Genomic DNA, 21,018 nt, shown 5'->3' on the forward strand with positions numbered 1-21,018 from the left:
ATACTGGTAATTTGTGACATTTCCATTTCCTCCAGGTGCTTCCAATGCCCTCCCACTGTAAGGAGAGGGCTAGATCTAAGAAGAAAAGTCTTACTCCTCTGTTCTACTGGACAGCTCAAGCAAACCTAGGTTCCAAACAGGCAATCATAAATTTTGCCAAATGGCATTTAATAGAGATTAAGGGCTGGTTCTGATGTAATACTAAATGAGAATGTGTCTCTCTAGGTGACAGTACACCAGTAATGAAGGCAGGTGGTAGCCGCAATGCAACATGTGGAAGACCACAGGTTGTCCACCCCATACTAGATGAATAGTTTAGTTTGTAAAAAATAAGGAACAGTGTAACTCTGGTTCAGACACTCTTGCCCTTCCCACAGATGACTATGACAAGGATTTAAACTGGCACATTCTAGGCTAACCACAGTTTGTTAAGTTGTCCAAACTACAAACTATAGTTATTCTTAGCTACAATTAGTGGAAAGAATCCAGCTTTAAGCCAAGACTTTTGCTTTTAGTAGTGGTTAAAATTAACCATAGTTTAACATCCTAGAATTTTAAACTGTGGTTAATTCAAAATTGATACAGTTTCAAATGCCTGAATTCTAAACTGTGGTTAATCCAAAACAGACCAGTTTCAAATGTTATGCACAAATTCACTGATTCTCCTAGTCATTAAAAGCTTACATGCAGACCATAATCTGTCAGAAGGGCAAATATTTGACTAGAATGATACAATGCAAAGCTGCAATTCTATCTATACGTGAGATAAAGTCCCACTTTCAAATGAACATGCAGAGTAGCAAGTTAATAACAGTATTTTAATATCTTCACAAAAATACTAGCGTATGCAGGCTCTTAATCTCACTAGTCCTTTCAATTGTTAAAAACTGATTTATATGCACAGTCCAGTTGTAACTCCTCCAACAACCCTTTAAAGGTAAGAAAATTTTATTTTTCTTATTATAGGTGGGAGAAAAGGGTTGAGGCCGGTTATTTGCTGAAGAACAACTCTGAACTCATGGCAGTGGTAAGCTTCCAACCAGGAGACTTCATAGTTTGTAGTCTGGTCTTTCAACTGCTTTGTTACATCAGGAAACAATGAATCTACAAACAACAGTGGTATATAGGTAGAACTTACAGGTTTCACTAAGAACAGAAAAACAAAAATTTGTTATTTCTTCATCCAGGTAATTTCTAAAAGAACAGAGCTAATTTTCAGCAGTTAATGCCCTGCACTTCAAGACTGCCATATCTATTAGAAATAAAGGTAATTGTATTCGCAAACGCTTTCACAGCCGGGATCTAATGGTTGTTGTGGGTTTTTCAGGCTCCTTGGCCGTGTTCAGAACACAGCCAAAGAGCCCGAAAAACCCACAACAACCAAAGGTAATTGTCTTCTTCTTCAGGCTATGATGTACTGTTATTCAGAAATAAAACTTAAATGTTTCCAATAGTAAAAACTTGGGAAAGGATCCATAATAGTCCTAGATTTAAAAACACTTTCAAGAGTAAATAATACCAGACAAAATATGGCTCAGTATCTTCAAAAGGTTTCCAAAGGAACAGCAACGCTACGTCTGTTGCAGAGAGAACACAATAAAAGTTTTGCAACACCTTGGGAATGATTTATTGCATTGTGAGTTTTTCAGTTTGATGAAGCAGACTTCAGTTCATGAAAGTCTATATTATACTAATACTCCTTTTGACAGAAAGATTCCATACATATTTACTTTGATAATTTATTGTGTATTTTATTTCTGGCTATCCACTGCTCACAGTTTTGTTTTAATCTGTTGAAAGCTTTTATTTTAAACACAGCAGGAAGATACAGTTCACACTGTAGGTGCAATTATTCACAAATCAGTATGTTGTTTCCTTTCACTTATTAGGTGTAGAAGGAGGGATCCACTCTTGTATTTTCTTACGGGTAGTAGAATAAGGTACATACTGTTCAGGAGTACCAGTAAGATTGAATTTGTGATTCTGCCAGATGAATTTTCGAGCCACTGGTGGATGTGTAGTCGGAGGGTCATCTGTCATACAATGAAGCCAACGATGCCTTAAAAATAAATTAAAATTAATAAACATGTCCCAAAACACACAGATTAAAAAGTAAACCATGACTGACTAATGAAACTCATAGTAAATGGAAAAAAACCAGAAAAACTTAAATAGACACTAGGACTCTTTTAAGTCTCAATACTTATTAATCACAACATTGCATGTCAGAATGAGGGACATTTCCTAAAGAGACTAAGCATTCTATTTGTAATTTGTATACATCAAAGCTGCTAGAAAGGAACTCCTATAACCACATGAATGAATCTCCTCTTTCTCTTTTTGGTAATGTGAGCAGGATAAATGAGACAGATGCTGCTGGGAGTGGAGAAACTGAAGCCAAAACTTCCCTTCTTCTTCCAAACACCACAGTAGTGCTGTCAAATGCTATAGTGCCTGGCCATTTGGTGAATAAGTTCATTAAAAAATTACGCTGAAATTTACCTGAAGTGTTCCAAGAGTTAGAAAAGCTTGGGTGTAACCTCTGTGGAATTTTTTCTTTAGTAAGTGGTGCCTCACTTAGCGATTGCCTCGTTTAACAATGTATTCGCTTAGCGATGAGGTTTTAGGAGCGATCTTGCGCTCCGTTTAGCAATGTTTCCAATGGGGGAATTTCGCATAGCGATGTTCGGTACCTTGCTTCGCTTAGCGATGACAGTTTAGGTCCCCGTTTCGCTTAGCGATGTTTTTGACAGCTCCGTTTTCGCTATTTTTAAAATGTGTTAAATTATTTAAAAAGGGTTTAGAGTGCTTGAAATCGTTAGTGCACTTAATAAACCATTTGTTAACCAAATTTGGCTTTGTTCTGACTCTTTTTCACTTTTTGGTGATTTTTTTTCTCCCCCACTGAAATGCATTGAAAAGGTTTCAATGCATTCCAATGGGGGAACGGCTTTTCGCTTAGCGATGTTTCCTATGGCGATTTTCGCTTAAGGACGGCAATCTGTTCCAATTGGAACGGATTATCCGGTTTTCAATGCATCTCTATGGGAAAACGCGTTTCGCTTAGCGATGTTTTCCCATAGCGATGAATTTTTTGGAACCAATTAAAATCGTTAAGCGAGGCACCACTGTATTTATTGCTACATAAAAATATTGAGCACACTACAGTTAAATTCAATTTCTAGAAAGATACTCCTTGTCAAAAACATTTTACATCTCTGTACTGCACTGGCCTAAGTATGTGCATGATTTATGATGCATAATTTTAAATGATATTATGGCAGCAGAAATTAATTGAAAGAGATAAAGCTGTCTATTGAGAATTAAAAATATGACTATAAGCTCAGCTGCAGAATAGGTCTGATGCCAGAAAACAGCCAAGCACCCGTATACATAAAAAACAACCATTGACATACCCAGTTAGGGATAGAAGTCCAATTTAAGTGAAACATGAGAAAAGCTGTGTTAGATCAGATCAAAGGCTTACCTAGACCAGCATTGTTTCCATAGTGGACAACCAATGGAAAGCCCACATGAGTGTAGCAACAGCATCCCATCTGTGTTCCCAAGCAACTGATACATATGGGAGCACACTGCCTTTGATCATGGAGGTACTTTCTAGCCAGCATGATTGCTAGTCCCAGATAGCTTTATCCTCCATAAATTTGTTTAATCCCCTTTAAGAGCTGTTCTTACTGGTAGCTACCCCTGCAGTGACTGATTATTTAGCATAGGGATTCTGCTACAAATAGATTTTATGAGACAGAGATTGTATGGAAAAGGCAATTGAGCACCACAGCATTCTATGGCCTATGATGTGACCGCAATCCATCTTATATTTCTTCTTTGTACTATCAAATGAAGGTAGCAAGGAGCTTCATTTTTATTTTTGCACAAACTGGAGCAAAACTGAACAGCTGAAGCATAAATGGCAGAAACATGATACAACTGGCAGTAATCCTATCCTAAAGTTCAGAATTTTGTCATCTATTTTTCTCCTTTTGAAACTTCAATACTTCCTTCTATCATAATTGTGGAACTACCAAAAAGGACATCAGCAAAAACATGTCAAATATGCTACCTATAAGAAGAGCTGATAAGAGACAGACAATAGCTGACACCCTGTCTGGGTTGTTATTAGCAGAAAAAAATGAATTAAAAATAAATTTTTTGTTCTGTAATTTAGCTTATTGGTCTGTAACAGAAAAAAACTCCTAATCTGTATATAACAGAATTACAAGACAAATGTGTTTGCACCATGGAAAACAACAACTGTTAGTTCTACTTCTCACAGTAATACAGTGGTGCCCCGTATAGCGAGGTTAATCCGTTCCGGATTAACCCTCGCTATACGGAATCATCGCTAAACGGGTAGGGGAAAGGTATTGGAACGCATTAAACGAAGTTTAATGCGTTCCAATACCTTCATTACTTACCCGTTCAGCGAGGATTCCAGGTGCCGGCAGCCATTTTCGCGCCTTCGCTAAGCGAGGGCAGGGCGCGAAAACGGCTGCCGGCAGCCATTTCCGGGCTTCCGGCGGCCATTTTGGAACCGCCGATCAGCTGTTCGGCGGCTCCAAAATGACCGCCACAATACCCGATCTTTGCAATGCGGGTTTTCCCCATTGCGAAGATCGGGTATGTTTCCGTATAGCGATCCCGAAAAAGGGATCGCTATACGGAAACATCGCTATACGGTGCACTCGTTAAGCGAGGCACCACTGTACCTAGTTAAGGAAACAGGGAGGTAAGATGACATTTATTATATTTGCATCTTACACTTCCTCCACTTATTCTGTGGCCATGTACCCAGGCATCCCAAGCAGCTTCCTAGTCAACACTGACCACTCCCAGACCTACTCAACAGCAGCAACAGTGCATCAATGCTCTGCTTTGATACATGCGTAATAGCATGACTTAATTTATAAGGAGATCTCAAGCACTTCTAGATGAGAATCAGTACAGGAATCCTGACAAAAGCATTAGATTTCTTTGCTGCTGGGGGCTCAGAGACCAGTGACCAAACACAAAATGTAATCATTCATTTCACTCGTGGCGCAGTGGTTAAAACGCTGTACTGCAGCTAAAACTGTGCTCACGACCTGGGGTTCAAATTCCAGGTAGCCGGCTCAAGGTTGACTCAGCCTTCCATCCTTCCGAGGTCGGTAAAATGAGTACCCAGCTTGCTGGGGGGGCAATATGTAGCCTGTATAATTAAATTGTAAACCGCCCGGAGAGTGCTTGTAGCGCTATGGGGCAGTATATAAGTCCAAAAATAAATAAATAAATAAATAAACTCACAAGAGCAAAAAGAAACAGGAAACAGACATTGGTCTTGATTTGTGAGCAGCAAATGCACATTTATCATAGTGTCTAGTTTGAGTACATAAATTGCCTTTTTCAAAGTATAATTGTAGTATCTGATGTGTATTCTATCCTAGAAATGATGAAGTGTGTTTATTGGCAGAAGATTAGAGGATAACAGACTGTTAAGAGGCTTACATTTTAATTACTTTGCTTTTGTATGTCAACTCTATCTATCTATCTATCTATCTATCTATCTATCTATCTATCTATCTATCTATCTATCTATCTATCTATCTATCTATCTTTCTTTCTTTCTTTCTTTCTTTCTTTCTTTCTTTCTCCTTAAAGATCCTGGACAGCTTACATCATTAAAAAGACAATATTTAAAAGCGAAAAACAGTAAGCATATAAATATTTTAAAATAATTAAAACCAGTAAATAAATTAAACAGAAACACCACATTTAAAAAGAACAGAGCACAACAATCCATTCAGATGAGTCAATTCTCTTTGAAGTTCACTGGTTCACAAACTGAATAAAATATTTAAACATGCATGCAATAAACTAATTGATTTACCATTCAGGAGGCACCATGGTTGCATCCACTTCCCAGTATGTATCTTTGCCATTCATTTTGTCAGTATATATGACCCACCTGTGACGACCTTAACAGGCAAAAGAAAAAACACAAAAAGCAAACCCAAAGTATATTAGATCAAATAAAAGAGAGACATGTATAAATCTCATTAAGTCAAAATGTTCTATTATTCTTTATTCTGTGTGCAAGACCCTTGTTTTAGGGAAGCAAAAGGCATGGAAACAAGGAAGCTAAGGCAATGAGAAGCATCAACAGAAGATAAAATAAAGATTTAATCGCAAATACTACATAGAGGAATATAGAAAAACATGTGTATATGGTGACTTGTGAAGTGCTTGTTCTGCTACAACACATGGATATGAATACCACTAAACATATGGCAAACCACTGTGTTTTAACATATTTGTGGTCCAGGAACATACTTTCTCTCCCTGATCCACCGAAAGAAAATTTGACATTGCCATATTCTATTCTAAATCATATGGAAGCTGTACATTGATTTACCTCAAAATGCATCATTCAAACACTTCTTAATATGGTAGAAACAAGGTAGAAACCAATAACTTAGCAACTTTTTGATTACCAATTCTGAACTGCTATCAATTACAAGGAATGAGCTATCTGAGGCTCCCAAATTTTAATATTACCAGAGAAGCCAATCTTTCAATTTGTCTGGACAGAAAAAATTATATTATGGATTTTTTTCCAATCACTTTCAGTATTCTTATTATGATGATTAGTCCCAGCAGTACTGGCCACTGACAGATATAAGTTGCTTAAGATGTCAATGCTTTAACTTGTAAATCATCTAGAGTCATTGGGCAATAAATAAATAAAAATGAATGAATGAATGAATGAATGAATGAATGAATGAATAAATAAATAAATAAATGCCAGTGTGAAAACTATGGAACTATGGAAATATATCTAACACATCTGGATTTGGAACAAGTTAAACGTCATCACCACAATTATCCATAAGTTTCAATACTGACATATAATTTCCATTAATGTAGCAATGTTTTCCCCAAAAAATCCAGACATACCATAACTACCAGATTGGGAACAGGCAAAATGCAGCTCTCCAGATGTTACTCAACTGCAATTCCCATCAGTGCTAGCCTGGACAGTCAATGGAAAGAAATACTCTAAGTTTCAGGCCAACAACATCTAAAGGACTGCACATTGCTCACACCTGCTCTAAACAAACAAAATAACTACTGTACATCATATCCATGTACTGTAATTTATCCATGTAATCCTATGTCTCTAGTCGTTTCCCTGCAACTAGAGTTTGATTTTTAAATGCAAAAGTTAGCTAACTGAAGAGGACCCAGTAAACAAGTGTCACTTGACAGCATAATAAACAAGCCAGTACTGTAATAGGAAATCAATAGGAAATACATAATAAAAACCAGAACTGTTACAGGCCAATCCAAAATCATGAATAATATTGACTTACTCTACACCTTCGCATATTTTGACAGAATAAAATAGGATCACTTATCTACATGCAAAAACATTTACTTTGTGACAACAATTTATAGGGACTTCTTACCACTGCTAAGTCTTCTGCTTGATACCCAGCTTAATTAGGGGAGGAACCAATATGCAGTAGAAATCATTTGCTAGCTTCTTCAGAAGAAAAGGCTCTATTTTTTCAAGTACAGATACTCACCAAAAAAGAATCTTTTGTCTTCATAGTATTTGTTCCCATACTTATCAACACCAATTAATGCGCCAACCTTCAGATCACTGACTCTGCAAAATCCCCAAAGGTGAAGTATTAGCTTTCCACAGTTCCATATCTAAATGAACTAAATACAGTGGTGCCTCAACTTACGAATGCCCCTACCTACAAACATTTTGAGTTATGAAAAGCTCCAGCCACAAAATTTTGCTTCAACTTGCAACCGGAGCTTCGACCTAAGAACAGAAAAAGGTCGGGAGATTCAAACCGTTGGTGGTGAAGCGGGTGCTTGTTTGTAGCTCTTTCACCCCCAACAGTTAGAGCAAGGGGTCAGGGAACTTTTTTACTCTTGCGGGGCAGGAGGAGGAAGGAGAGGCAGGGCAGTTTCGGATTGCTGCCGGGTGCAGGAAGCCGGTGCGCTCCCTGCCGTGGGTCTACTCATGAGTAAGGCCCGCCAAAGGCGCTGAGCTGATGTGTGGGGGTGGGAGGGCCTCCTCTGTGGATGGGGCATATGGTGGCGGTGGCGCAGGAAGTGGCGCCCCGCTGGAGAGTGAGTGCCATCAGAGGAGGCTTCAGTCTGCCTGGTAAAGTGCTGCTTTTTTCTTTTTAGAAACTTCTGGGTGGGTTTTGCAGGGTGGGTTTCGGCTAAGGGGGGGGTATGTTTCTGTGCTGTGTTGTTTTTTTACAGTCCCAGCGTGGAGATTGCTCAATGTTTATTTTTTGGTTTTTGGTGTTTTTTTGCAGCCTTCAGGGCTTGCTCTGTTTATTTTTGTTGTTTTTTTAAAGCCCCAGTGTCTTCCTATGGGGCTTTCTGTGTGCTTTAATATTTTTTTAATATATATATATATTGAAATGCTGGAACGGATTAATCCCATTCCAATGCATTTCAATGGGAAATGGTGCTTTGACTTATGAAAATTTCAAGTTACGGCCACCGTTCCAATACAGATTAATTTCGTAAGTCGAGGCACCACTGTAAGAGCCTCCAGTTATAAGATCCAAGTGGATGTGCTGGTTCTCATTGTTTTAAGATAATTTTTACTTTTGAACTTTTGTCCATTATATTTCATTCAGTATATTGTTATGGTGTATGTTATACATTTATTTGGTTGTACAACTGAATACATTTAAACATGGGACCAGTACATTTTCACACTTCCAAAGGGGTTTCATCAGAAAAAGCTTCAATGAGTTCTGCAACACTTGTTTACCCTTATTTATAATATTTTGTATATTAAAGAGTAGCCTGAGTTGCAGTACACATCCTTAATCACAAATAATCCTTAATCACATAACAAAGTTATGTGCAGACTCATTGTCCAACTGCAACAGCCCATGAAACAAAAACATGGTTTGCTGTTATTGCTTCAACTCTTTTTGTCCCACCTTTCAGTAAAAGAACTATCAAACACAAATATTCTTTCTTATTCCTTTTATTTTTATTTTCACATCCCCTCTGTAAGGAAAGGTAGACAGAGAGACAAGAAGGACTGCTTCAAAATCAGCTGTCAAGGTTCACAGCTGAATGGTAACCATCAAATCCTGCTGGGTCTAGTGAGTCTGATGCTCTTAACTCCTACACACTGACTTGTCTCTAATTCAAACTCTCCACCCGGATCTATCACTACTTCAAGCCAAAAGACACAGGGCGGGTGCAGCAAAACCAATGAAGAATCTTGGATACAACAAAACTGAAGTCTTGTGGCCCCTTTCAAACTTGCTCCAGGGTGAGCTTTCCTGGAGTACAAACAACTCTTCCAGAGAAAGGGAGCACAAGAGTGACACCTCAAGTTTTATTCGACATAAAACTTTCTTAACAGTAGCCCACTTCTTCAGACGTCCCCTGCCTAAATGCCACCGGCCTCTTCCTTGTTCTTTTCTCTCTACAGGCAAGCAACCTTCCACCTCGGCAAGGTGGAGAAGGATGAGCCAAAGCCAGGCCGGGCCCCGAGAACGACTTGCTCCTCGTCCCCGCGCAGGTCCCAGCAGCCGGAGCCTGCTCTCGCCATGACCGGGCAGGAATGGGAAATGCCCGCCGGCCTCGAAATTAAGCAGCCCCTTCCCTTATTTCTTCCCCCGGGCGAGAATGGCATCTTTTTAAACGCTCCCTTGAACGAAGAAGGCGCCGCTGCCCCTCGCCTGCGCTCTCTTCGCCTCAAGAGCGCCGAGGCGTCCTTTCATGTCCCCTCCCGCCCCGCCGGCAAGGTGACTCCCGGCCCTCCCCGCCAACAGCTTTTTAGAACAGCCGGCGCAAAGGGACCGAGAGCGGCCCGCGTCGTTTTACCTTAACGTCTGGAACATGGCCCCGAGAAGCCCGCCATGGCCCCTGAGCGCCTGTATCGCCCTCTTCCACACCTCCACATACTCCGCCATCTTTCCTAAAGGGGCGGGGCCGGCCCATTCTCTTTCCTGGAGGACGACGACTGCGCAGCCGCAGTCGACACCTCAAAACTCCTCCTCTTCGGCTCGAACTGCTTTTCCAAAATAAGCGAAACAGCAAACTAAAAGGGGCGGGGGAGAGGGATTTGGAGCTTTGCGCCTGCGCCGAATGAATTTTTTGGGGGGGGGGGGAAGGATAACTGTTCGAATCACAAACGCGTCAACTTAGCCCAGGAGGGGCGAATTCTGTGGTCCTAAGAACATTGTTGGGTTTCCAACTCCCATAGTTGGCAGGGAGCGTGACCAAAGATCGCAGGATGGGAGTCACAGGTTTTCCACCTCACTTGGAAGGAGGTTCCCAAGATGCGAAGGGGCAAATGTTGCAGGGATCGTGTTTATCCGGCTTCTCTCTCGTCTTTCTCCCAAGAACTGGGGGTCCAGGCGACTAATGTTCGCAAACGTTTGAAGGGCCAATGCCGACACAATGGATATGGGAAGTAGGTGATAGCTTGGTCACCGTATTGATGCAAGGTATAATAAATCCCATTTCGTTTTTTACCAAATATATTGCAATATTTATTTAAAGGTATTTTATAAACTGCTTTACTGTATTTCAACAATGAATGGAGTAAAATCACAAAGGAAAAAACTCACTAAAACAAGGCAAAATAATATTAAAATCTATCAAAGGCCCAGAGAAACAATACTTTTCAGTGTCTAAAACTCAAATGGAATGAAACCAACCTGGCCTCACTAGGGACACAATTTCACAATCGGATGCTGCTATAGAAAAGGCTCCACCTCATGTACCAAACCAACCACTCTAGCTTTTTCTTGCTGGTGGAGCACAACTTCTAATGAAGATCACATTCCAGGCAAGCTTGAAAAAAAATGTCTTTTTAAACTTTTAAAATTAAAACAACAACCTAGCACCTTGGTTTTATATACGGTTTCTGACAACAGTTCAGGTGCTGCATGTTATCCTGTGGTTTCTGGACACTTCTTCAGGTACCTGTATGAGACTACTGTAACACAGTCTATAACATGAGGCAATCAAAGCATGCATTGCTGTGGTATGAATATGGTGATAAATTTCAACATCATAGTGGTATTTTTCAAAGCACAAACCCAAGTTAGATTTCAATAAATATGTCTCTGTATATGTATACACACACATACACACCTGAACTGAGTGAAAAACCTGTAAGACAGTAAAAAGATACACAAAGGCTGAAACCTGAACTGCAAAATGGCATAATGAAGCCCTCTCTAAAGTATTAATGATAATTCACCTTATCACACTACTGTGATAAACATAAACACAGTAGGTAACACAGATCAAGAGTATATAAATATATATAAAGTTCAGATGAACGAATATATTTTACAAAATTTTAAGGATGACATTTGATAACAAAAGTTACAATTTATTTTTAAAAATACAGACAAAATAGAATTTACACTTTTTTCAGGTTTCAAGACATTTACAGTAATTATACAACAACAAGACAGGATTGGGGATATTCTGATGCATACACTAAATGTATACAAGGAAATGTATACAAAAGCTGAATGGAATGCCTAAACATTTGATTTACAATGACAGTGTAGGAGGAACTAAGCTTAATAATTTTACTGATACTGTAAGTGGGGGCATGTGCAATGCAGGAAACCTTTAAGGAGAGTTTAAAACAGAATAAATTATAGCTACAACACATCCCCATGAATATGACATGAAGAAAATACATTACAACTGCATGTATAATGCATATCTGTATGTGCCCGAGTTCACTCACATAAGTAACTTGCTGGAAAAAAAATTAAGTGTTCACTTCATTATTGTGAAAGTGTTTCATTCTTAAATATATAAGGACCCATTTTTTAAAAATGCAATCCATTTTAAAAGCCTGATACAAATAAACTTGTCCTTCAGACCACACAAGGTCCATTTCATTTAGCTTAATGGCCAGAGGAGGGTATATTACTATGATTAACAATAAACATCTGAAAATAAAGTTGAAAATGACAATTGCCAAAACAAAACTATATGGGCAAACATCAATATAATAGCTGAGTATTTTTTGTTAACCTTGTTATGCAATAATTAAAAAGTAGGCAGCCTTTAATAACAAAGTGCATCTGGAAAAAAGTTCTGAAACTGAACATATTCAGCAGCAAACACACTTTGAAAACAAAAAAATCTGCAATAATGAAAATTCTATTATCACTATTGCTTAGGGGAAAGAAGTATATTACTCAGCAAGATATTCATTCTGTAATGATACCTTCATATAACTGCTTATGAACATTTCAGGAATATAATTCACTTATCTAAATTGACTCCTGACAATTTTATAGACTCTTCTGAAACCCTGAAGGAGAGAGGATGGGGTAAGGGATCCACTTTTGACAGGTGTGGTACATTTGAGTGTGATGGTTCATAGAGGGAACAATCTCCAAGCTTAAATCAATCGAATCCTAAGTTAAATGTGGCAGCATAAATATTGCCAAGTGAAGACAGTTGGCACTGATAAACTATTTTACATTTTATAATATGTAACAGTTTAAAGATGGGACACAAAATGGCTGAAATCCTGTTCATAGTATAAGCCAGTGGTGGCAAACCTTTTTGGGCTTGTGTGCCCAAACTGGGGGGGAAAAAACGGGGCGGTGTGCTGCGGCGGTGGCGGAACCAGAAGTGGTGGCAGAAGGGGGAATCCCGGGCATGGAGGTGCATTGTGACCCCACTCCAGATCCACCACCAGCAGCAGCTGCTCCAGATCTTGACCTGCTCCAGATCTTGACCTGCTGCCTATCTGGGCACCAGCACCACGGCTGCAGCTGCCTGCTCAGGTTTGGCTGCGGGGGGGGGGGGAGAGTAGCGATCTGGCAACTTATGGCTCGCGTGCCAGCAGAAAGAGCTCCGTATGCCAGCTGTGGCACACATGCCATAGGTTCACTATCGCTGGTATAAGCCCAAACATAACTTTGTTCCTCCCCAAATAAATTAATGTTGCAGTTCTTGGGGGCACAGCTGCATGCTGGCTTCTTGTGCATACACACTTCTCCCAAAGAATCACAACACCACCAGTTTATTTACCAGGCAGAAACAGTTGGGCTTACACTACAAATGGGATTTTAGCCAGTGTGTTACTGATGCAATTAAAATATACAGAATTACTTCTAAATCCTATTAGCAACTGATATAAATGTGAACATTACATACAGAAATCTTAAAAGATGTCCAGAGCTTCACAACTGAGTCACATCAGGAACAAATTGGCTTATTCAAGATTTCAGACTTGCATCAAACTGGCAAAAATAAATTTGTAGAAACAATATACTAAAAAACACAACATTGGGAAGAAAGTTTATTTCCACCCCCAAATAGTACATTACCTTGATGAAGTTTATTTCACCAAAAGTTAGTTTGTTGTACATTTGGAGTTCTTAAATTCCATGTATAGCTAAACTACAAAACTAAGATGAAATACACTTGTTGATTTTCATTAGTTTCTAAGTTAATGTACAAAGCTCTTGAAAACCAGATAAAATGTAAATCATCCTGTACCATTTGCGTTCAATTCCACTGTTTCCCAAATGCACTGATACGGAGGAAGTGGCCTCTTGGGTTTTTTCTCCTTGTAGTAACTGCACAGGAAAACATCTTGTTATCTCCTGGAGATAATGTATATTTACAGTCACCATGACTACCATGGTATAAAATCTCTTCTGTAACTTCTACACAGCCTGACCAATTATTTGAGAGTTGTAGTCTGCAGTCTCCATCCTTAAAATATATGGTATAATGCTGTCAATCTGAACATTGCCAATTAGTCCTGCAAAGAACAGCTCTTCGGTGATAGCAGCACTCATCAGCCTCAGGGCAGGCAATCTGAGAAGTAGCCTAGACAACCTGGAAGACAGTTTTGATAATTGGGTGTCACCATTATAGAGGGAAACAGAAAGAAGACATTTCCAGTTCTTTGTTAGTAAATGAAGTTTGTCAACTCTGCATTACTAAACATTGACCAAAATCTTGCTGTACACTTACTGTCATTAATTAAAGAGTTGCCATATAGATTCCTCATTGTGCACCAGTCTGGAGGCTTGATGCACAAACAGGAATCCAAGCACAAACATATTACTGTATTTTTCGCACCATAAGACGCACTTTTTTCCCACAAAACAGGAGGGTGCAAAGTCTGTGCGTCTTATGGAGGGAAGAAAACAGATTATATTTTCCTGTTTTCTTCTCCTAAAAAATTGGTGCGTCTTATGGAAAGGTGCGTCTTATGGAGCGAAAAATACAGTAATTAACAGCAATTTGCTTTTACATGTTATGCCACTTCCTTCCACTAGTGTAACTTCAAGTTTATTGTATTGGCTAAAAGCCATCACAATTGACTGATACAAAAATATGATCAAATAAAATCATGATAAAATCACACACATGTAAATAAGGGGCCTATTCACAGGAGGAAAGATTTAAAAGGGGGGAGAAAATCAGGGGGGCACGTGTGGGTGCCCCTTCATATCTTGGAGTCCCCCACACAATTGATCGCAATGGCTCTCTGGAAATTAGCACGGATGTTTCTGGCTGCTTTTGCAAACAGCGCTGTTCTGTATGTAACATATGGGTCACAGTCCGAAAGTAACCTGCCCACCTTTATCTGAGGGCTTTCCTCATTTAGGGCAGCCAAGATGTTTCCCAGAAATTTTTCTCTAGGGTTTTGATAGAGCTGACAGTTGAATAAATAGTGAAAAACATCCTGTATCTCACCTGCTCCGCAAATATACAGTCTTTAGATACTTAGGGACATTCATGTACCTGCTGTCTAACATAGCAATTGGCATGATTTGAAAATGAAGTTCTGTGAATGAGGTTCTCAGGGAGGAAAAGTGTATGTAAGTATTGTGCCCTTGAATGGTTTGTTTTCAGCAGATGGTACCAGTGAGAGAAATTTGAAGAGTCTATTAAGGCTAAGTCCTGATCATTATCCAGTTTGTAGATCCAGTCTGTCAACATTCTTTTGACCCTAGGGAAAAATGTCTGTGGAGACGGATTTAGATTTTAGTAAGGTTCTGAGCACAGACAGAATTCTGACTCCTGTCCTCTGAAGATGTCAGCCACAGAGACTGGTGAAACATTAGGAAGAAAAGCCTTAAGAACACGGCCAAACAGCCCGGAAAACCCACAACAACCATCGGATCCGGGCCGCGAAAGCCTTCAAAAATACAATCTTATAATTCCCGACTGAGGGGGGGGGGGGAAATGGTCTGGGTGGTTTAAAACTGTTACAATATTATTAATATAAAAGTTACTTACCTGGCAGGGAAGATACCATGATCACTAGTGTAACTTACACAAGAGCATTTTAGCTATTACAATCAAGCCTTTATAACTTTCAAAATGCACATCTAAAATATTTTAGTGTACTTTGATACATTGAAGTATATTGTGCTTCATTGTATGACAATACTAACATTATATTTTTATATGTATAAAACTGAAGGCAGGCTTGGTAAGACAGTCCAGTAACTTGAATATTCTCACAAGGTACAGTGAGATTCCAATGTTCTGCATAAAGTGTGCTGCAGATTCAGCAGAGATTTATAGCCCTTTCCTATGCCTAGGCTTAAGGAGTAGCAGTAAATATGTATTCTTGCAAGCAGGAGACAAGTAACTGTACCCTGTTTGCTACTACAGTGATGCCTTTATTTACAAACATCCCAACCTACAAACATTTTGAGTTACAAACAGCTCTGTTCGCAAGTCAAAGCAAAATTTTGCGAATGGAGCTTTGACTTACGAACAAAAAATGCGGAGAAGGCAGGAAATTTGAACTTTTAGTTAACTGTTGGCCAGCGAAGAGGCTGCTTGTCTGCTACCTTGCTCGCCCCAGCCGTTAGAGTGTGGATATGGAGAGAGACTTCAGACTGCCTACTGCCTGGTATTGTACTGTACGAACTGGTTTTTTTTGGGGGGGGGGGTATTTTAATTTTGGATTTTTGACTTTCTCTTTTAAAACAGAGAGACTGCTTGTTCTGAGTGAGTACACTGTGTTTATTGTACAGGGGTTTTGCAGCTTGGGCTTGGGCTAGGTGGGGGGTATGTTTCTGTGCTGGCTGTTGGTTTTAAAATCAGAAAATTGTTTGCAAAGGTCTGTCTGTTGGGCTATAAATGCATTTTAGTCTTTTGGTTTTAAAATCAGAAAACTTTTTGCAAAGGTCTGTCTAGCTGCCGGCTCTAAAATGCATTTTAGTCTTTTGGTTGCTTGGTTTAAAACGTGTGGGTTTAAAATGTGTTTTAGACTCCAAACTCTCTTTCCCCCCCCCACTGTCTTCTCTCTGTGTGTCTTCTCTCTTTTTGTGCTTAAAAGCACAAGCCTTTGTCTGAGGGGTCTGTGTGCTCCAGTGATGACTTTCCTCTTTTCCCCATTGTTCCTTCCCTCTTTTCCTGCCCCTTTTAACCTCCTCTTAGGTTAAAAGAAGAAAAATTCTCCCCCTAGTGGTAGAGGATGGATTAACCACTTTTGCATTAGTTCCTATGGGAACTAATGCTTATAAACTGTGCCTTGACATAAGCACAAAACAGCCGGAATGGATTAATCGAGTTTCAGTGCATTCCTTTGGGAGATGCTGATTTGACTTACGAATGTTTTGACTTACGAACATCTTCTGGGATGGATTAAGTTCGTAGGTCAAGGCACCACTGTAATCTATGCTACTACGTTTTCACTGGCACATACTTGCAGCAAACTCTGCAACTTTTCTGGCCCTGAAGAGTCCACATAAACATACAAATTGTTGTATCGGACCAAAGAAGAGTTCGTTAGCACAACATGGCGAAAAGGTATTTTGAAATACAGATATTTTAAAATCACACAGTACCACATATTGCTTTAACAGCATAGGGAAGTGGAATGATATGCCCAAGGAAGGCAAATCTTCCTCACTTTTTGTTTCCACTTAGTGGAACACTGACCCTTTTGCACTATATGGGATGCAAAAAATTAGCAAGATGCTTTTGCAAGCCTGCAATGGCAAGTGCACATGGGAAGAAAATGCAAGCTAATCAGTATCTTGGATTTGTGAGTGTCTCTTCAATCACCAAAGTAATATTCAATTACTGCAATAAAGTAGTGTTCAGTTCAATCAATACTATGTAACTGTGAATATACCGTGTTTGCCCGAAAATAAGACAGGGTCTTATATTAATTTTTGCTCCAAAAATGCATTAGGGTTTATTTTCAAGGGATATTTTATTTTTTTCATGTACAACAATCTACATTTATTCAAATACAGTTTTATCACCTTCTGGTTGCTGCACAATACTGCACAATGGTGGAGTGTGGAGTTTCACTTAACTTATTTTTGGGGTAGGGCTTATATTACGAGTATCCTGAAAAATCCTACTGGGGCTTATTTTCAGGTTAGGTCTTATTATTGAGGATACAAGGCAGAATTTCCTCCAACCAAGGAGAGAATTGAGGATTGTTGTGTTTTTCTGTTATGGTACACAGTGTTCTAACAAATGCAATACAGATTGGAATAGGTGTTAGTTCTATGAGGCATACTTGACATTCTTACCAAGAAGAGGTACTTCTTGATAAAAAACACTTTAAGAGACTCTTGATCTATGTACTCATGCAGGGTGCTATTTCTGCTTCATGACTGTATGAGCCTAATCACTCAGTGTTCCTGGAACTCTTCCCTTAGAGCAGCAGCTTGGAAGATAAGGAAACTAGGCTTCTCACATGTGCAGCCCTAATGATTCTAACTAGACTATACACAGGAGGAAGTAATGAGCTCTTTGTATTAAATTGAGATACACCATTTTGAAAGAAATATAATAATGAAATTACAAGTTGAAGGGAGGGGCTTACAACATGCAAGAGTACATGGAAGAGGCGTTTATCTAGAAGGAATATAAACTAAGAATAAAATATCAATGAACCTATTCCCACTGTTGAAATACAAGAAAACCTCTCAGGGATATCTGAAATAGTTTAACTGTTTAAAAAATACATGGAAAAAGCACAGATATTTATAGAGATTATACACACCTGTAGGTATCATCCGGATATACTTTTGTAACATAATCCTGGAATTCCATATATGCTTTTTCTTGAAATTTTTCTATCTGTATCACATTTTCTAAGCCTGGGTGATCTAAAATAAAGTGTATAATTAGGTCTACTCCAAATAAGAACCTATAAGAATAAGGCTACATATCACATATAACATTCAAAGCAGTATTACTGGAATAATAACATTTTATTTATTTAGGTCTTTTTAAAGACCTAAATTTCTTCTGTGCTTGAAAGGGCTCCCTTCAAAACGCACTAGAAGAGTATAATAAAAGAAAAGAGAAAGCTTACTCTAGAAAAATAAATGAAAAAAGCTTCTGCTTCCCTCCTTCTGCATGCGGGGGGGGGGGGGGGGAATCAAAGCTTCCTTCTGCTGATAGCCCTGTCAGCCAGAAATGCTGCACAGGTGATCCCCAATGGGCTTCTGCATGGTGCAGGGGCCACTGCTTGTGAGGCACAAATAAAAGCTCCATGCGTGGATGCAGCATGTGCCAGTTTGGATTCCAGGCAATAACAACCAGGCAGTATTAAAAGAGTGCAATCAGAGAAGTAAAAATCTATCAATGTTTTACAAGATAAAACATTTCATCCCAGAGCTATAATTGCACTTAATGAGCTTAAAGGCCACCAATAGTGAATAGTATTGGACAGTGTTACTTAGCCTGCGCTGTAGATGTTTGTATTCTTAGTGGGGGATTTTTAGTGGGTGGGGAGTGTTTGGGGAATTTTTAGGTGTGTGCATGTGGGTCTGGTCTCTGGGTCCCTGTGTGAATTTCGCTGTATGTATATACTTACAATGACAATAAATTAAATTAAATTAAATTAAACAAGATGGTTTTGACATTTGACAGAAGGCGGGGGGAAAAACAGACAAGTGTGAGACTCTCACTGCAGATGTTATTCCTGGCTGATATTAAATGCTAATTTTCAAAATCTTCCACAGAGGCTCAGAAGCTTATTGCAGGCAGCACAGTTACCCACAAAATTGTTTTAACAGGTTCATGACTTTGAGTATCTACTGAAAAGCAGGTATTCACTTTTAATCTGTATAATCCCATTGACAGATTGCAGACACTGCTTTAGGACAAATGTAGCTGCTCACATCTTCATTACTGAAATGCAAAGTTAGTGATGTCAACACACTGATGACACTAGCTCCTAAAAATATCTTAATACTACTCAGTGCATTCATTACGATGTTAACAATAGTAATATATCTATGATATATAAGATATACGTATTATATAAAATAGCTCACAAAGGGGCCAAGCTAGCGTCACAAAATGACTACACTTGGAATGAAGTGAAAGAGATAAAGAAGAGAATTGTTGTAACATAAAGGCAAACACTATGGCTAATTGTCTGGGGGTAATTCGGGATCCAAAACAGAGCAGCTAAGCACATCTGCGGTAACAGCCAAAACTTTTCAACATAATAAAGTGACTGGATAAAAAAGATTTATTTAGTTAGAACAATAAATAGTAAAAAATAAACTGAAAGGACTGTTTCCAGTTATTTCTCCCCCTCCCCCGCTAAGTGGATTTCCATTCAGAATCAGGGCGGACTTAAGTCATGGCTTAATTTTTAAAAAATTAATTGTTTTGATGATTTAAGTAAAATAATTGATTTTTAAAATGTAAATTATGATTTAAATCATTTTAATTTTTTAAAACCATTGATTTTTACCCTGCTCAGAATTCTCTTGCAAGTGAGAAGGCAATCTTTGTTCCCTTTCCTCTGTAGTTCCCAGAATCATTGCCTCCACTGTTCCAGAAGATCCCCAGATTATCTGGGGCTCATTTGGAGGAGAGATACGGAACAGTAAGGTAAAATGTGAATAAATGGAAAGTGCCTCCTCCTAAATCCCATCAGTGGAAATGTTTACAGAAGATCTGAGATCCAAACCAGAAGAAGTTCAACTATACAGAAATTTACATAAAATAACTCTTCAGCAGACAACATAGTCTCACACACTGCCAGAACAAGGCTGAATGTGTTTTCACATACCTGGACTGAAGAGGACAATAGCCTTCAAATAAGCATATTCATAACCATCAAGGCAAAGCTTCACCATGCTGTTACAGAACTCCTGAAGTTTGAAAATATGCTCCATCACTAGCTTTCCTCTATCTGCTGACAGTTTATCTACATTTAATAGGGAAATGCACTTTTAACAAGAGTTTTCTTACCATTTTACAGAAGTGAATCTGTGATTTTAAGTTCAAGAAATTTTAAACCTAGATATTAATGGCAGAACCATCCTTTAAAAAAATCCTACCTAACTGTATTTTTAAAGCACATTGTATAGCAACAATTACCACATGTCTGATTGTTAGCTATTGTTATTATGTTCTGTTGGACCTAAATGAAATACTAATTAAAGAAGCAGAAACAGTGTTTCAGTTTGTGAGGAAGTGATAGCAATTGATACAATCAATAGAACAGGATAAGAATCAGGTTTGTTTCCACAAAATTTCTTGTTCCATTCTTGTGCCATCATTGTAACCCTTGGTGATTTACTTTTTAAAAAGAAGAAATTATCCTTCCATTTCAGTGTTTCCTATGTTTGACCTCTCATGTTTTATCAGCTCTAATGTAATTGTATCAGCAGCAAAAAAGCTTTTAAAGGCTATTATACCTTTAGTTAAATGTTTTCTTCCTTGCATGTTCTTTGTTTTACTGGCTGAAATCAGGTTGCTTAGTGTAGTAAGTTGCACCAGAGTGGGCCTACTGAATCAAAAGGGGATTCAATGGGACAACTCTTCCATAACTTCCTCTGTTTCAAATGCAGTTACTCTAGTTGCAACTTGCTACACTAAAGCAAATTTTAAGAGTGGGCTCATTTGAGTACGGAATTGACTCATCAAATTCCCACTGATTCAACAGGCCTACTCTAGCACAATTTATTACACTAAGTACCATATTTTTCTATCTATAAGACGCCCCCATTT

General features: G+C 38.8%; 2 protein-coding genes across 17 annotated transcripts in view; both read right to left on the reverse strand.

Annotated features, from left to right (window-relative positions):
* Nucleotides 1-1,725: 1,725 nt before the first annotated feature.
* On the reverse strand, nt 1,726-10,063 carry NDUFA12 (NADH:ubiquinone oxidoreductase subunit A12). Its single transcript, XM_020815783.3, has 4 exons — nt 9,880-10,063; nt 7,584-7,666; nt 5,885-5,972; nt 1,726-2,059 (listed from the first exon to the last, which is right to left on the reverse strand). The coding sequence occupies exons 1-4, from the start codon at nt 9,966-9,968 to the stop codon at nt 1,879-1,881; spliced, it is 441 nt and encodes a 146-aa protein (XP_020671442.3). The 5' UTR covers nt 9,969-10,063; the 3' UTR covers nt 1,726-1,878.
* A 1,317-nt stretch (nt 10,064-11,380) lies between these two features.
* NR2C1 (nuclear receptor subfamily 2 group C member 1) overlaps nt 11,381-21,018 on the reverse strand; it is a 37,182-nt gene continuing 27,544 nt past the window's right edge. For 15 of the 16 annotated variants that reach the window (XM_073000275.2, XM_073000273.2, XM_020815723.3 and 12 more), the window contains 3 exons: nt 20,075-20,212; nt 18,044-18,149; nt 13,333-13,890 (listed from right to left, as the gene is read on the reverse strand). In XM_073000275.2, the coding sequence (XP_072856376.1) occupies nt 13,716-13,890; nt 18,044-18,149; nt 20,075-20,212 (419 nt within the window). In that variant the 3' untranslated portion in view covers nt 13,333-13,715. Of the gene's footprint in view, nt 13,891-18,043; nt 18,150-20,074; nt 20,213-21,018 lie in introns of all 16 variants that reach the window. The other variant, XM_073000274.2, reaches the window with a different exon arrangement.

Source organism: Pogona vitticeps, chromosome 5 (assembly GCF_051106095.1).
Source record: "Pogona vitticeps strain Pit_001003342236 chromosome 5, PviZW2.1, whole genome shotgun sequence".
Classification (NCBI taxonomy): domain Eukaryota; kingdom Metazoa; phylum Chordata; class Lepidosauria; order Squamata; family Agamidae; genus Pogona; species Pogona vitticeps.

Coding starts and splice junctions, on each gene's coding strand:
- NDUFA12 (XM_020815783.3), bottom strand. CDS start 9,968: ATGGCGGAGTATGTGGAGGTGTGGAAGAGGGCGATACAGGCGCTCAGG. Junction 5,973..7,583: donor AGACAAAAGATTCTTTTTTG/GTGAGTATCTGT, acceptor TTGCCTGTTAAG/GTCGTCACAGGTGGGTCATA. Junction 2,060..5,884: donor ACCATGGTGCCTCCTGAATG/GTAAATCAATTA, acceptor TTTATTTTTAAG/GCATCGTTGGCTTCATTGTA.